This window comes from Podarcis vaucheri, assembly GCF_965113315.1.
Source record: "Podarcis vaucheri genome assembly, chromosome: 9".
Lineage (NCBI taxonomy): Eukaryota > Metazoa > Chordata > Lepidosauria > Squamata > Lacertidae > Podarcis > Podarcis vaucheri.
The window spans coordinates 3,976,155-3,991,929 of NC_138767.1; the positions used below are offsets into that span (position 1 = coordinate 3,976,155).

At 47.0% G+C, this 15,775-nt stretch overlaps 1 protein-coding gene across 3 annotated transcripts in view; it reads left to right on the forward strand.

The window, feature by feature from the left end:
• Positions 1-15,775, forward strand: part of LOC309539947 (transcription factor COE1-like) — a 105,613-nt gene that overhangs the window by 37,903 nt on the left and 51,935 nt on the right. For all 3 annotated transcript variants that reach the window (XM_082236430.1, XM_082236428.1, XM_082236429.1), the window contains exons 3-7: positions 157-313; positions 1,838-1,901; positions 4,702-4,757; positions 8,244-8,317; positions 15,643-15,711. In XM_082236430.1, the coding sequence (XP_082092556.1) occupies positions 157-313; positions 1,838-1,901; positions 4,702-4,757; positions 8,244-8,317; positions 15,643-15,711 (420 nt within the window). The remainder of the gene's footprint in view (positions 1-156; positions 314-1,837; positions 1,902-4,701; positions 4,758-8,243; positions 8,318-15,642; positions 15,712-15,775) is intronic.

Consider the following 15,775-nt stretch of genomic DNA (forward strand, 5'->3'; position numbering starts at 1 on the left):
TTGAGAATCACTGTATTACTATGACACTTCAATAAAACCATGCACAATAAATATTTATTTGTTCATTCATTTAAAAAAAAACACCAGATTTCTTTATTTCTTTATTGTGTTTCCGCCTCTCCTGACCGGCTTCTCCTTTCCGTCTCTCCTTCGCAGTGGCGTTGGGCTGGCTCGGGCCCATTTCGAGAAGCAGCCCCCGTCCAACCTCAGGAAATCCAACTTTTTCCACTTCGTCCTGGCCATGTACGACCGGCACGGGCAGCCTGTGGAGATCGAGAGGACGTCTTTCATCGACTTCGTGGAGAAGGACAGGGTATGGAGCCAATCGGGTTGCACAGTCGTTTCTCTCCTCCCACCCCCCACAAAAAAACCCCTCAAGGGGTCAGATCGGAGGCATCATATCCAAATGGCGGCAACCATGGAACGGAACAGGGGGCTGGACTAATTGACCCTTGGGGTCCCTTTCAAGTGTGCAGTTCTATGATTCTGTGAACAGTGTCCCTCCCCTACTCATGCTCACATCCACCATACAATGGAAGTTGACTTCTGGGGCCTTTCCAAAAACCAAGATGGCGGCTCCCAGGGCCATGGGTTCAACGCCATTGGATGGGGCGTTGTGGCTCCAGACCTGGATAGAGTGCCTGGATACAATGTGGGGACAGCTGTAGGGCTGAGGACTTAGAAGTGGGAATTTCAGCTTTCCCGGTCCCTGGTTCAAAATCGCCAACTCTTCTGTTTGAACCTCACCCCTGCTCTGGTGATAGCCTGGCTGTCTTAGTCTCGCTGCCCACCCCTATGCAATTTGGGAATAACAGTACTACTTCTACTAATAATAATTTATTACTTATACCCCACCCATCTGGCCGGGTCTCCCCAACCACTCTTGGTGGCTCCCAACAGAATATTTAAAACCACAGTAAAACATCAAACATTAAAAACGTCCCTAAACATTAAAATGGGACGCGGGTGGCACTGTGGTCTAAACCACAGAGCCTAGGGCTTGCTGATCAGAAGGTCGGCGGTTCAAATCCCCACGACGAGGTGAGCTCCTGTTGCTCAGTCCCTGCTCCTGCCAACCTATCAGTCCAAAAGCACCTCAAAGTGCAAGTAGATAAATAGGTACTGCTCCGGCGGGAAGGTAAACGGCATTTCCGTGCGCTGCTCTGGTTCGCCAGAAGTGGCTTAGTCATGCTGGCCACATGACCAGCTGTACGCCGGCTCCCTCGGCCAATAAAGCGAGATGAGCGCCGCAGCCCCAGAGTCGGCCATGACTGTAGCTAATGGTCAGGGGTCCCTTTACCTTTTTAAACATTAAAAACTTCCCACCTTTCAGGGTTATTGTGAAGGACTCCTAAGATAATGTGTGCAAACTGCTTTGCATATTCTCAAAAATCGACTTCTTCTGATGGTGAGACGGATGTAAGAATAAATTGGCTTTTTCTTTATTTCTTCAAATATTTCATAGAATCGGAGAATTGTAGAGTTGGAAGGGGGAACACAAGGGTTATCTAGTCCAAACCCCTGCAATGCATGAATCTTTTCCCCCAACATGGGTTTCGAACCCACAACCCTGAGATTAAGAATCTTGTGCTCTACCAACTGAGCTTCTCCTAGCATTGATTCATCATATTTTGATCCTGCCTTTTCTCCATGGCACCTTTCGTTGTTTGCCTCCAAACTTTATCCTCACATCGATCCTGCGATGTAGGCAAGGCAAAAAGTCAGGGGTCTCATGGGTGGCAGATGATTCGAAACCGGGTCTCGCTACTGCAAGATGGCAGAGAGTCTTAAGCTACGGTGTGTGTTTTCAAAATAACATTTTGTCCTTTTCTTTCAGGAGCAGACAGGAGAGAAGACCAACAATGGCATCCACTACCGGTTACAGCTTTTGTACAGTAACGGTAAGGAGCGTCATATAATAATAATAATTTATTATTTATACCCCGCCCATCTGGCTGAGCTTCCCCAGCGACTCTGGGTGGCTTCCCAAAAAAATATTAAAATACTGTAATACATCAAACATTAAAAGCTTCCCTAAACAGGGCTGCCTTCAGATGTCTTCTAAAAGTCTGGTAGTTGTTGGTCTCTTTGACATCTGGTGGGAGGGTGTTCCACAGGGCGGGCGCCACTACTGAGAAGGCCCTCTGCCTGGTTCCCTGTAACTTGGCCTCTCGCAGTGAGGGAACCGCCAGAAGGCCCTCGGAGCTGGACCTCAGTGTCTGGGTAGAACGATGGGGGTGGAGACGCTCCTTCAGGTCTACTGGACCAAGGCCGTTTAGGGCTTTAAAGGTCAGCACCAACACTTTGAATTGTGCTCAGAAACGTACTGGGAGCCAATGAAGATCTTTCAGGACCGGTGTTATATGGTCTTGGCGGCCGCCCCCAGTCCCCAGTCTAGCTGCCGCATTCTGGATTAATTGCAGTTTCCGGGTCACCTTCAAAGGTAGCCCCACATGGAGCACATTGCAGTAGTCCAAGAGGGAGATAACCAGAGCATGCACCACTCTGGTGAGACAGTCTATAGGCAGGAAGGGTCTCAGCCTGCGTACCAGACAGAGCTGGGAGACAGCTGCCCTGGACACAGATTTGACTTGTGCCTCCATGGACAGCTACGAGTCCAAAATGACTTAGTGTTGCTGGCTAATTCGCTATGTTTGCATGGAGTTTTTTCAGGGGGGCCCAGAAAGCAGATGACTTAAAACAATTAAAACTAGCCTTCCTCTGCTTGATGCCCTGCATATGTTTCAAAACACAATTCCCAATATTATTATTACCTGCGCTTCACCCTAAGATCCCAGGGCGTGTGGTGGCAATTAAAAAACACCATCGATAATAAAGCACAATATATATATTTTTAATGCATAAAAAAATCAGTGTAAAACAACTTAAAATTTCATAACTGATTTCAAAAAGAGCTGGATCTTCCAGAAGCTATGCAATGAAGCTGCCAGGTCCACTTCTGTGGGGAGTTCCTCAGATTAGGGGCCACCACAGAAAGACCCTCTTCACCCACCCCCAGGCCACCACTACCACCCTGAACCTTTTGGGGGCAGAGGAACTACTAAGAACTCCCCCTGCCGATCTTTTTTTTTTTTTAAGATATTTATTAAAGTTTTTAAAGTATAACAGTAAAAATGAAAAATGAAAAGAAACATACAAAATAAAAACAGTTAAAAAAACACATTGATTTTCCATAACATATCTTCCTTACACTTATTTCCCCAGACCTCCTCATACCTCCCTTTTTTGTATTCCACTTCAGTTTGTTAGTTCAGCAAATCCTTACCATTAAGCTTTTACCCTTTTGCAAATCTTTTTTCCTATCTCTTAAAGCATTACAGCTGGAAACCTCTTAGTTTCTATCCAACATTCTTCTAACATTCATTAATTTTACAATATTTCTGTAAATAGTCTTTAAATTTCTTCCAGTCTTCTTTCACCGACTCTTCTCCCTGGTCTTGGATTCTGCCAGTCATTTCTGCCAATTCCATGTAATCCATCACCTTCATCTGCCATTCTTCCCATTCTTCCAGAGTGGGTAAATCTTGTGTCTTCCCCCCCTGCCGATCTTAGTACCCGAGAGGGGATTTAGGAAAGGAAAGAGGCGTCTCTCGGGTATTTGGGGCCTCAATTGTTTAGCACCTTGAATTGGACCCAGGAACCATCCCTGACTACAACTCCCATCATTCAGAGCGTGGAGACGTAGGCATGCAAAAAGCATCCCTCTTTGCTCCAGCAGAGTCGCTGCATCCATTCACTGCACTAACCAGAGGTCCTCCAAGTGGCTTGGACTACAATGCCCATCAGCCATCATGCGAGCTCCAAGTTTAGGCTTTTCAGAGTCTCTTAGGTCCCAATTCAAGGCTCAGCCCTCACCGGCTCACATATCATGAGAAAAGAATCACGGTTAGATAACCATCATTGCAGACGGATGCAAGTAGTTTAGTTTTATTTCATTCTGGGTAGTGGCACCCGCCCCGTGGAACGCCCTCCCATCAGATGTCAAGGAAATAAGCAGCTATCTTATTTTTAAAAGACATCTGAAGGCAGCCCTGTTTAGGGAAGTTTTTAATGTTTTATGCTGTATTGTTTTTAACACTCGGTTGGGAGCCTCCCAGAGTGGCTGGGGAAACTCAGCCAGATGGGCGGGGTATAAATAAATAAATAAATAAATAAATAAATAAATAAATAAATTGTTGTTGTTGTTATTATTTCTGTTGTGTCATATCCCTCCTTTTTTTCCTCTAAGGAGCTCAAGGCGGTTGTCCTCTCTCCTCACTGAACCCCCAAAACAACCCTATGAGCATAGCTGTCAACTTTTCCCTTTTCTTGCGAGGAATCCTATTCGGAATAAGGGAATTTCCCTTAAAAAAAGGAAAAGGTTGACAGCTAGGCCTGTGAGGTAGCTGAGGGGCAGCGGCTGGGCCCAAGGACTCCCAGTGAGCTCCCTTCATGGCTGAGCGGGGATTTGAACCCAGATCCTCGTCCGACACTCTAACTGCTGCACCACACCAGAGTTGTTGGCCGGTTGTGCCAAACTCCGCCACCTCTTGCCGCCGCCGCCCCCCCCCAAAAAATTGGGACTTGTGTCGTCCTTGCGCCACCATTTTGAAAGTGGAGGGCCTCTGTGATTTTCAGCCAGGGGATAGGAAGTTCCAGAACGGAAGAGACAAACGTTCCTCTCGCTTTTCTTCCTCGCAGGACTTCGGACGGAGCAGGACCTCTACGTGCGGCTGATCGACTCCATGTCCAAGCAGGTAACAGCCTCCAGTGAAAGTGTGGGAGGGTGTCAGGGGGCTACAAGAGCCATCTTGGAATATCTCGTGGAAGATGGAACAAGCTTGTTTTCCCTTGCTCTGGAGGGGAGGACTCGAACCCGTAGCTTCAAGTTACAAGAAAGGAGATTCCGACTAAGCCTCAGGAAGGAATTTCTGACAGCAAGAGCTGTTCGACAGTGGAAGGGACTCCCTCGGAAGATGGTGGGCTCCTGTTCCTTGGAGGTTTTTAAGCAGAGGTTGGGTGGCCATCTGTCAGGGATGCTTGAGCTGAGATTCCTGCATTGCAGGGGGTTGGACTAGATGGCCCTTGGGGTCCCTTCCAGCTCTATAGTTCTATGATTCGGAAGGAAGGAAGGAGAGGAAGAGGGGGGAGAGAGAAAGAAAGAAAGAAAGAAAGAAAGAAAGAAAGAAAGAAAGAAAGAAAGATGATAGATAGATGAGATAGATAGATAGATAGATAGATAGATAGATAGATAGATAGATAGACAGACAGACAGACAGACAGACAGACAGACAGACAGAAGAGGGAGGGAGGGAGGGAGGGAGGGAGGGATGATAGATGGTGGATAGATAGATAGATAGATAGATAGATAGATAGATAGATAGATGATAGAAGAGGGAGGGAGGGAGGGAGGGAGGGAGGGAGGGAGGGAGGGAGGGAGGGAGGGAAGGAAGGAAGGAAGGAAGGAAGGAAGGAAGGAAGGAAGGAAGGAAGGAAGGAAGGAAGGAAGGAAAGAAAGAAAGATGATTAGATAGATAGATGATAGATAGATAGATGATAGATAGATAGATAGATAGATAGATAGATAGATAGATAGATAGATAGATAGATGAGGAAGGGGAGGAAAGGAGGGAGGAAAGGAAGGAAGGAAGGAAGGAAGGAAGGAAGGAAGGAAGGAAGGAAGGAAGATAGATGATTGATAAATAGATAGATAGGGAGGAAGGGAAAGAAAGAAAAAGAAAGAAAACTTGAGGAAGATGTGATAGGTAGATCTCAGTTTTGTCCCAGGAACAAAATCAGCGTCAAAGTTGGCTAGCTTCCAGCCCTCCCCTCCCGAGGGGGAGCCCAAGGGAGGTAAATCCCAAACTGGGAGATGCTTCATTAAGCTTCACCATCATTAATCAACACCATTAGGCGGGGGAGGCTTTGTTAACTCTGGTGCTGATGGGCTGGGAGCCTCTGCTGTTTAGCACCTGCTTAGCACACGCAAACACACCCAGGGCTCTCTGCTGAGGCCAAACAGAGGAGGAGGAGGAAGCCCAGACTTGCTCCTGCTTTAGGAAGTGGCCGCATGCAACTCCCAGCATTCCCACCCACATGGCGCATGGCCAGGGAGTCGTAGCGCCAGCTATATCTGCAGGACACCATCCTGGCTGCCCCTTGGCTGGGATGCTGAGCTTTTGCACGTAGGACCAAGTGTGCAGTCCTTATGGTTGTGGATTCGGTGATGGTTAGGAACTCTGGGCCTGAGTCAAATAAACTGTCATGCTAGGGGGAGCAGGTGCAGGGGGGCTTCACCTCCCTCCCTCCCCCTCTCTAAATCTGCTTGGGGGGATCCAGGAGAACCCCCAGAATATGGGGTGGGGAGGAGAGGGGAGAATGTTCCACCTGGCAAGACAGATGCTTGCATTGATGGAACCATCTCCTTAGTGTGGCACTGAAGTCTACCTTCAGAGGCCAAAGGAGCTTCTGGATCATAAGACTTCCACCGAGCAGATATGGGACCTTGCGGTTCTCCTTGCCGTGCCCAAAATGCGTGCAGAGGTTCCACAAGTGGCAGAGCTTCATTTTTGTTCTTCTGCAGCTATCATGGCTGCCATCGTAACCTAAGGACGTAAGAAGAGCCCTGCTGAATCAGGGCAACGTCCCCTCTAGTCAGGCATTTGTTGTTGTTGTTTAGTCGCTTAGTCATGTCCGACTCTTCGTGACCCCATGGACCAGAGAACGCCAGGCACTCCTGTCTTCCACTGCCTCCCGCAGTTTGGTCAAACTCATGCTGGTCACTTCGAGAACACTGTCCCACCATCTCGTCCTCTGTCGTCCCCTTCTCCTTGTGCCCTCCATCTTTCCCAACATCAGGGTCTTTTCCGGGAAGTCTTCTCTTCTCGTGATGTGGCCAAAGTCTTGGAGCCTCAGCTTCAGGATCTGTCCTTCCAGTGAGCACTCAGGGCTGATTTCCTTCAGAATGGAGAGGTTTGATCTTCTTGCAGTCCATGGGACTCTCAAGAGTCTCCTCCAGCACCAGGATTCAAAAGCATCAATTCTTCGACAATCAGCCTTCTTTAAGGTCCAGCTTTCACTTCCATACATCACTACTGGGAAAACCATAGCTTGAACTATATGGACCTTTGTTGGCAAGGTGATGTCTCTGCTTTTTAAGATGCTGTCTAGGTTTGTCATTGCTTTTTCCCCAAGAAGCGGGCGTCTTTTAATTTCGTGACTGCTGTCACCATCTGCAGTGATCATGGAGCCCAAGAAAGTCAAATCTCTCACTGCCTCCATTTCTTCCCCTTCTATTTGCCAGGAGGTCGTGGGCCCAGTGGCCATGATCTTCGTTTTTTTGATGTTGAGCTTCAGACCATATTTTGCGCTCTCCTCTTTCACCCTCATTAAAAGGTTCTTTAATTCCTCCTCACTTTCTGCCATCAAGGTTGTGTCATCTGCATATCTGAGGTTGTTGATATTTCTTCCAGCAATCTTAATTCCGGCTTGGGATTCATCCAGCCCAGCCTTTCGCATGATAAATTCTGCATATAAGTTAAATAAGCAGGGAGACAATATACAGGCTTGTCGTACTCCTTTCCCAATTTTGAACCAATCAGTTGTTCCATATCCAGTTCTAACCGTAGCTTCTTGTCCCACATAGAGATTTCTCAGGAGACAGATGAGGTGATCAGGCACCTGCTCTCATAATGGCCAGCCAGATCCCTCAGTGGGATCAGCCCAAAGGCAGGATTCGAACACAAGAGCCCTCTGCCATCTGTGGAGGCACAGCATGGCCCTCTTGGCTAGTAGCCACTGATAGCCCTCTCCTCCATGAATTTCTCCTATCCTCTTTTAAAGCTATCCAAGTTGGTGGCCATTGCTGCCTCCTGTGGCAGAGAGTTCCACAGTCTAACAACAGCATTAAGGAGGACTTTCTTTTATCTATCCTGAATCTTCCTTGAATGTCCACGAGTTCTAGCGTTAGGAGAGAGGGAGGAAAACTTTTCTCTGTGTATTTTCTCCATGGCACGCATCATTTTCGTAATTAGCATCGTCACCGGTTCATTCATCGCCTTCTAAACCACCGTCCCATGAGGATTTGCACATAAGATAATTAAACACAAGGCTAAAAAGTTATGCCCTCTGCCCTTGGCCCATGAAAAGAGCCTGGAGTGCCGAAGCATCTGGGTGTGGAATTTTTCTAGGTTGTTCCTCTCCTTAACACTTCCCCTCTTTGCCCCCCCCCTTCTGTTTTCCAGGCAATCATCTACGAAGGGCAAGACAAGAATCCAGAGATGTGCCGTGTGCTGCTGACACATGAAATCATGTGCAGGTGAGTCTGCCTCAGCTCCCTCCTGCAGCAGTGGGGAGATCCTTCCTTCCTTCCTTCCTTCCTTGCTTGCTTGCTTGCTTCCCTCCTTCCCTCTTTCTTTCTTTCTTTCTCTCTCTCTCCCTCCCTCCCTCCATTTCTTTCTCTTTCTTTCTCCCTTTCTCTCTTTCTTTTTTTTCCTCCCTCCCTCCCTCCCTCCCTCCCTCCTTTTTCTTCCTCTCCCTCCCTCCCTCCCTCTCTTTTTCTTTTCTTTCTTTCTCTTTTTCTCTCTCTCTTTCTTTCTCTCTCTCCCTCCCTCCCTTTCTCCCTCCCTCCCTCTCTCCCTCCCTCCCTCCCTCCCTCCCTCTCTTTCTTTCTTTCTTTCTTTCTTCTTTCTTTCTTTCTTTTCTTCCTTCCTTTCTTTTCTTTCTTTCTCTTTTTCTCTCTTTCTTTCTCTCTCCCTCCCTCCCTCCCTCCCTCTCTTTCTTTCTTTCTTTCTTTTCTTTCTTTCTTTTCTTTCTTTCTCTTTTTCTCTCTCTCTTTCTTTCTCTCTCTCTCTCTCCCTCCCTTTCTTTCTTTTCTTTTCTTTTCTTTTCTTTTCTTTTCTTTCTTTCTCTTTTTCTCTCTTTCTCTCCCTCCCTCCCTCCCTCCCTCCCTCCCTTTCTTTCTTTCTTTTTTTCTTTCTTTCTTTCTACTGCCAACGTATTGGGAACAAAGACTGCACGCCTGGCCACCCCATCTCAAAAGGTCATCAGACTTTGGAAAGGTGCATAAAAAACCATCCCTTCAAGACAACCTGTTTACAGAGCACTCATCCTGGTTTGTTCACTGGGAGGTTAGACGGGGTTGGCTTTGCCACGAATATTCATTCTGGTTTGCTCTTGAGGAGGCTAGATGATGCTCAGTCAAACCTAGAGTGATCCCACATTTTCCACTGCACCTTCCCATCTCCTTCCCTGTCTCAAATAGTCTGGTCTTTTGGGGAAGCGGTTTTTGACATTATTTTAATTAGCTGTTGCATTTATATCCCAGTGTTTTTGTCCGAGTAGCTCAAGGTGGCGTACAAGGTTCTTCCCCTCCTCATTTAATCCACACAACAACGCTGTGAGGTGGGTTAGGCAGAGAGGTAATGACTGGTCTCCCAGGTCCTGCTCCAAGACTCTTAACCACTAGGCCACACTGCTCCTTGTTGTGCAAGACCTGGCCAAACCCCTGCAACTCTGCACCCTGAATTTGCAAGCTCAATATGTGATTGAATCCCAAGTGAGGAGTCATGATAGAGCCCAGGCTATTTATTTTTATATCATGTGGGTTTTTTAATTGCATATGTATTGCTTTACAGCCTAGGGCCATATAGTGAAGGGCAGATTCTGTGCATAAATAAATATAAATAAGCCGTTGGTGTGTAATTGGGAGCCAAGCCGCATGAAATGGGCTCTGTTATTGTTAATTTCTTTATTACATTTAGATACCACCTTTATCTTTCAATGATCTTAAGGTGGTGTGCATGGTTCTTGTCCCATTTCACCCTCTCAACCACCCTTTGAGGTAGGTTAGGCTGAGAGATGGTGACTGAGCTTCATGGCTGAGTCAGGATTTGAACCCTGCTCTCCCAGGTCTTAGTCCAACACGCTAGCCATTACACCACCTTGGCACTTCACCTGGAAGGGAGGGGGACGACTGAATGTTTGGAAACCCCCTGCATGCAGAAAGCTAGCACGCAAGGGAAACGACCCTAACCCGGTTTCCTCCCTGAAGTGTGGCTAGCTTTGAATGTGCAGCGATTTCTACAGAGCATCCAAATTTAATTGCCCACCTGCAGCTTGGAATGGGACACGAAGGCCTCACCTGCCCTCAGTGCTCCTGAATCTGATTGGCTGCGCAGAGGTTGGTCCTGACTGAGGATCTGTTTGTTGGAAACTGAGCTTGCGGGTGGCTGTAAACAAAAACCGCATGGTTCTCTGCATGGCGCCAAGGAAGGCCAATGAGGGGTGTGTAGCCTAGGGCGAAGCAGTGAGCCGAGAGCCACATTCGGAGACCTAGGGGGCCACATTCAGGCTCCCCACCCCAATTAGAAACAGACATCCAGTCTGCCCCCCCCCCAAGGTCTGAGGGACACTGAACTGGCCACCTGCTGAAAAAGTTTGCTGACCCCTGGCCCAGAGGCAGTATGAGCTTCATTCACGGCCGAGCGGGGAATTCGAACCCTGATCTCTCCCAGACTATCAACCGGCACTCTAAGCACTACACTGCCACCAGCTCACAGCTTAGCACTGGGATGTAGCAGGCCCGTCGGACGAGCCAGAGGATCTTAGAAACATATAGTTGGAAGGGACCCCCAAGGGACATCTAGTCTAACCCCGTGCAATGCAGGAATCTCAGCCGAAGCATCCATGACAGATGGCCGTCCGACCTCTGCTTCAGAAGGAGGCTGGCATCTTTTCACCCGGCTCTGCCAAGATCCCTGGTGCCCCATTAACGCCTGCCTTGTTTACGACACTCAGGGCTCGGTGTTTGTGCAAATTAGTGCGCCTGCCTCCGAGCCAACTTTCATGGCTAATTGATCTCCAGGAACCTTGCTAATGATCTTGGGGGTTGAGGGAATAGATGGCGGGGGCGGGTGGGGAATATATGGGGTGGGGGGGAGGGGGAGGGCGAAGCGTCTTGGCTGAGACGCCCTCGGATTTGTTTGTGTAACCGGCGGGTGGGATGGCGGCTCCCCTGCGAGGCACAGAACAGAGCCCTTGGTTGTTTATCAGGCCAAGATATTAATTATATTTAACGTGAGCGGCGGTACCTGGCGGAATCATTAAAAAAAAATTGGAATCTGATCTCGTAAGACTAGAACTCAGGCCATCCAAGGAAGCTGACGGCTGGGGGATTGGGCAGACAAAAGAAAAGACTTTTAGCTGGAGCACATTGTCAGAAGTATGGAACTCATTGCCACAAGAGGGTGGAAAAGCCAGCATCCTGTTCTCACAGTGGCCGAGCTGATTTGGCGTTCAGAAACATTGCTGTCTCAAATTATGGACCAGTATAAAGCAAGCCACCCACGTGGGTGGCACTGTGGGTTAAACCACAGAGCCTAGGACTTGCCGATCAGAAGGTTGGCGGTTCGAATCCCCGCGACGGGGTGAGCTCCCGTTCCTCAGTCCCTGCTCCTGCCAACCTAGCAGTTCAAAAGCACGTCAAAGTGCAAGTAGATAAATAGGTACCACTCCGGCAGGAAGGTAAACGGCATTTCCGTGCGCTGCTCTGGTTCGCCAGAAGCGGCTTAGTCATGCTGGTCACATGATCCGGAAGCTGTACGCCGGCTCCCTTGGCCAGTAAAGTGAGATGAGCGCCACAACCCCAGAGTCGTCCGCGACTGGACCTAATGGTCAGGGGTCCCTTTACCTTTTATGAAGCAAGCAGCACATAAGCGGCACACAAAATGCTAACAAACCATTCTACCTTCTAAATCTTACATTAATAATCCAAAAATTGAGAGAGCTATGTACAAGATCCACTACAGAAGCCACAAACAGAAAACTCATTCAAATTGTGTCCAAAAGGAAGAGTCAGTCTTTAAAGTTCCTTTAGCCAGGCTCCTGTAGATATCAACAAAACCAAAATGCTGGAGAGGGTGCACCTCCACAGGCACATACCTCCACATGTGGTGGGAGTGTCCCAAAATCCAACTATTCTGGACAACAGCCATACGAGAAATATGTAAAATAACTAAGCAAGTATCAGAAATCATCCCAGAATGGGCCCTACTAAACATCTTCCAAGACAACAATGCCCATTTACACCACAAAGAACTCATAACCCACCTGCTCTCAGCAGCCAGAAACCCCATAATCAGACACTGGCGAGACCTGTCAGGAGTAAGCATGGACCAATGGTACCAAGTAGTATGGGAAACAGCCCTACTAGAAAAATTAACCAACAAACTGAAACTGACACGGGGACAAACAGAAGAAGACGCCTTCACCCCGGTATGGCTCCCCTTTATCACATACACAGCCCAACAGGACAGTGACAATAATCCACCAACAGCATACAAATCAATATGGCTAACCTGATCCAAAACACCCACCCACCTCACTCACACACGAAAACAAAGATCACCACAGCCAATCACAAGCAAACAATCACACCCTAGGCCAACCCCAACCTCTCTCACCACCAAAGGAACACAAGTGAACAACACAAGCAAGGCTGACACCAAACTCTACATACAATAAACATAATAGAAACACCGCCACCCGACCCCACCCCTATCCATCTTCCCTCTCTCCACCCCCCTTTCTTTTTTATTTTTTCTTTTCTTCTCCCCCTAATGCCTCAACAAATGAAACGGATTTGTAAAAATGTTACATGAAAAAAAAAAATACGAGGCACTACACTTCTGTAAAACAAGAAAATCCTGAATAAAAAACAAAACAAAAAAAAAACAAAAAAAAGGTAAGTTTGATCAAACGAAGTGTCAGTGATGTTCAAGTCTCGAATTACGGAGGCAGAGCCATAGCCACCAATAGGCCTCTCCGCTGTGCATTTGCCGCGCCCTCTCTTAAAGCCATTTAACTTGTTGGCAATCAGTTTTCTCCTGTGGCAGTGAGTTCCAAAGTTCAACCACGCGCTGCATGAAGAAGGACTTTATTTCGAGAGAAAGGGGACAGAAAAGGTGTTTTTCTCCCCTCTCTCATGACACTGGAGCTTGGGGATAACCCATGAAGCTGAAAGCAGGTTGATTCAGGACAGTCAACAAGGAAGGATTGCAGAATGTTAGAATCGTAGTGTTTCAGGGCACCCCAAAGTTCATCTCTTCCAACCCCCTGCAATCACAGCTAAAGAATCCGTGTCAGCTGGCCAACCAAGCTCTGCTTTTAAACCTCCAATACTAGGTAGTCCCCTCGTATATCTCACTCCCGGGCATCCAGATCATCCAAACTGTCTGTTTTAGATTCAGGTAGGTAGCCGTGTTGGTCTGATGTAGTCGAAATTAATAAAAAAAGATTTTAAAAAAATTCTCCAGTCGCACCTTAGAGACCAACCAAGTTTGTTCTGGGTATAAGCTTTCGTGTGCATGCACGAGCGAGTTAGCAGGTCCAGTGAGCTTCATGGCTGAGCGGGGATTTGAACCCTGGTCTCCCAGGTCCTAGCCCGCCACTCTAACCACTACACCACATTGCCTCTCAGCTTTTGACACCTGCATAATGCTGCCTCAGTGCAGAAGGAGTTGGGGTGTGCTTGGGGTCTCATATCAATTAGGGGGAGCAACATTGTGAAGATAAAAGCTGAAGGAGGGCCCCATTGAGTCCACCATCCTGTTTTCACAGGGGCTAACCAGATGCCATTATGGGAAACCCACAAGCTCAAGAGCTCATAGAATAGAATCATAGAATCATAGAGTTGGAAGAGACCACAAGGGCCATCGAGTCCAACCCCCTGACAAGCAGGAAACACCATCAGAGCACTCCTGACATACCTCCAAAGAAGGAGACTCCACCACACTCCTTGGCAGCAAATTCCACTGTCAAACAGCTCTTACTGTCAAGAAGTTCTTCCTAATGTTTAGGTGGAATCTTCTTTCCTGTAGTTTGGATCCATTGCTCCGTGTCCGCTTCTCTGGAGCAGCAGAAAACAACCTTTCTCCCTCCTCTATGTGACATCCTTTTATATATTTGAACATGGCTATCATATCACCCCTTAACCTCCTCTCATCTCTCTCATCTCTCTCTTTTTTTTATTTGCATTTTTTTTATTTGTTAACATTCATATATTACATCTGTAAACGTTGTCATAGTACATTACAGGACTTACTATAATATAATTTCCAACGTGTATACATAAATTATATACAAATTTTATATACCTAGAAAGAAAATGAAACAAACAAAAAAGAAAGAACAAAGAGAAAAAACAAAAACAAATCCCCCCCAAAAAAGTATACGTACCAACACACTAGACTTCCTGTCTTTCCCGTTGTATATTGCTTTTTTACAAATGAATGTACTCTTATTATTGTATATTTCTTTACATACATTCCTATATCAATATGTATTATATAATACATATATATATCAATATGTGCTCTTAGTCTTATTTCTCAACTCAGTCTCACTCCAACGTCAATCAAATGCTAGCATAGATAGCGAACCTTTGCTGTATTTTTGAATGTATGTTTTATATCTATCTCACTTTTCCATAAATTTTTGTTTTGAATTGCCTCTCAGGGTATTTGTCAACTGCGCCATTTCAGCAAATTCTTGTAGCTTGTTATGCCAGTCCATTATTGTCAGGGCTTCTTGTTCCTTCCACCCCTTTGCCACCAAAGTCCAAGCTGCGGCCGTTGCATATAAGAATACCTCCCTTAAGGCCTTTGGGATGTCCCCTTCTCCATCTTTCCCAACACCAGGGTCTTTTCCAGGGAGTCTTCTCTTCTCATGAGGTGGCCAAAGTCTTCAGGATCTGTCCTTCCAGTGAGCACTCAGGGCTGATTTCCTTAAGAATGGAGAGGTTTGTTCTTCTTGCAGTCCATGGGACTCTCAAGAGTCTCCTCCAGCACCAGAATTCAAAAAGCATCAATTCTTCGGCGATCAGCCTTCTTTATGGTCCAGCTCTCACTTCAATACATCACTAATGGGAAAACCATAGCTTTAACTATACGGACCTTTGTTGGCAAGGTGATGTCTCTGCTTTTTAAGATACTGTCTAGGTTTATGGGCCCTATTAAAGCAAACAATCTAATTGGTCAATGTCTAAAAGATATCAAGCATCGGAACAACCTGGCCACTATAAGGAAATTCTGCCCTTGGTATGTTCATTTTCCACCTCTCCATTTTGATTCTCTGGCCCCATATCTGCACAAACTTATTATCCCAAAATGCAGACATGCTTTTACACTGGCAAGACTGGGTGTTTTGCCATCTGCGGTACTTGAGGGTCGATTCCAAAAGATCCTGCCTGAGAAAGGTCTTTGCCCCTGTGGAGATGGTACCACCGAAACAGCGGCACACGTCCTCCTGTCTTGCACTCTCTACAAAGACCTGAGGGACGAGATCATCACCCCACTCGTACTAACCATCCCAGGGCGCTCAACGACTGCCACAATGGCCTTTCTTCTATCAGATCAAAATGAGCAGATAACAGCAAAGGTGGCTAGGTTCATAGAAGAGGCAATCAGAATAAGGGCCACTAACTGACTGCTGATTCAGGACTTTAAATTGTGCCCTTATATCAAATTTCCTTTTCTGTGTATACTGCAATGTTTTACTGTTGCTATGGCCATTGGCTAATGTGAGTAAAGTTTTAGCTGCTAAGGGTCGCTGCTCTTTCCTGATCACCCCCTTTTGCCCTTACAGCCGCTGCTGCGATAAGAAAAGCTGTGGGAACCGCAACGAGACACCGTCTGACCCCGTCATCATCGACAGGTAAGAAGCTGCAGAACTCCCCGGGATTTTTGCAATAGAACTGCAGTACTGCATTGCATTGTAT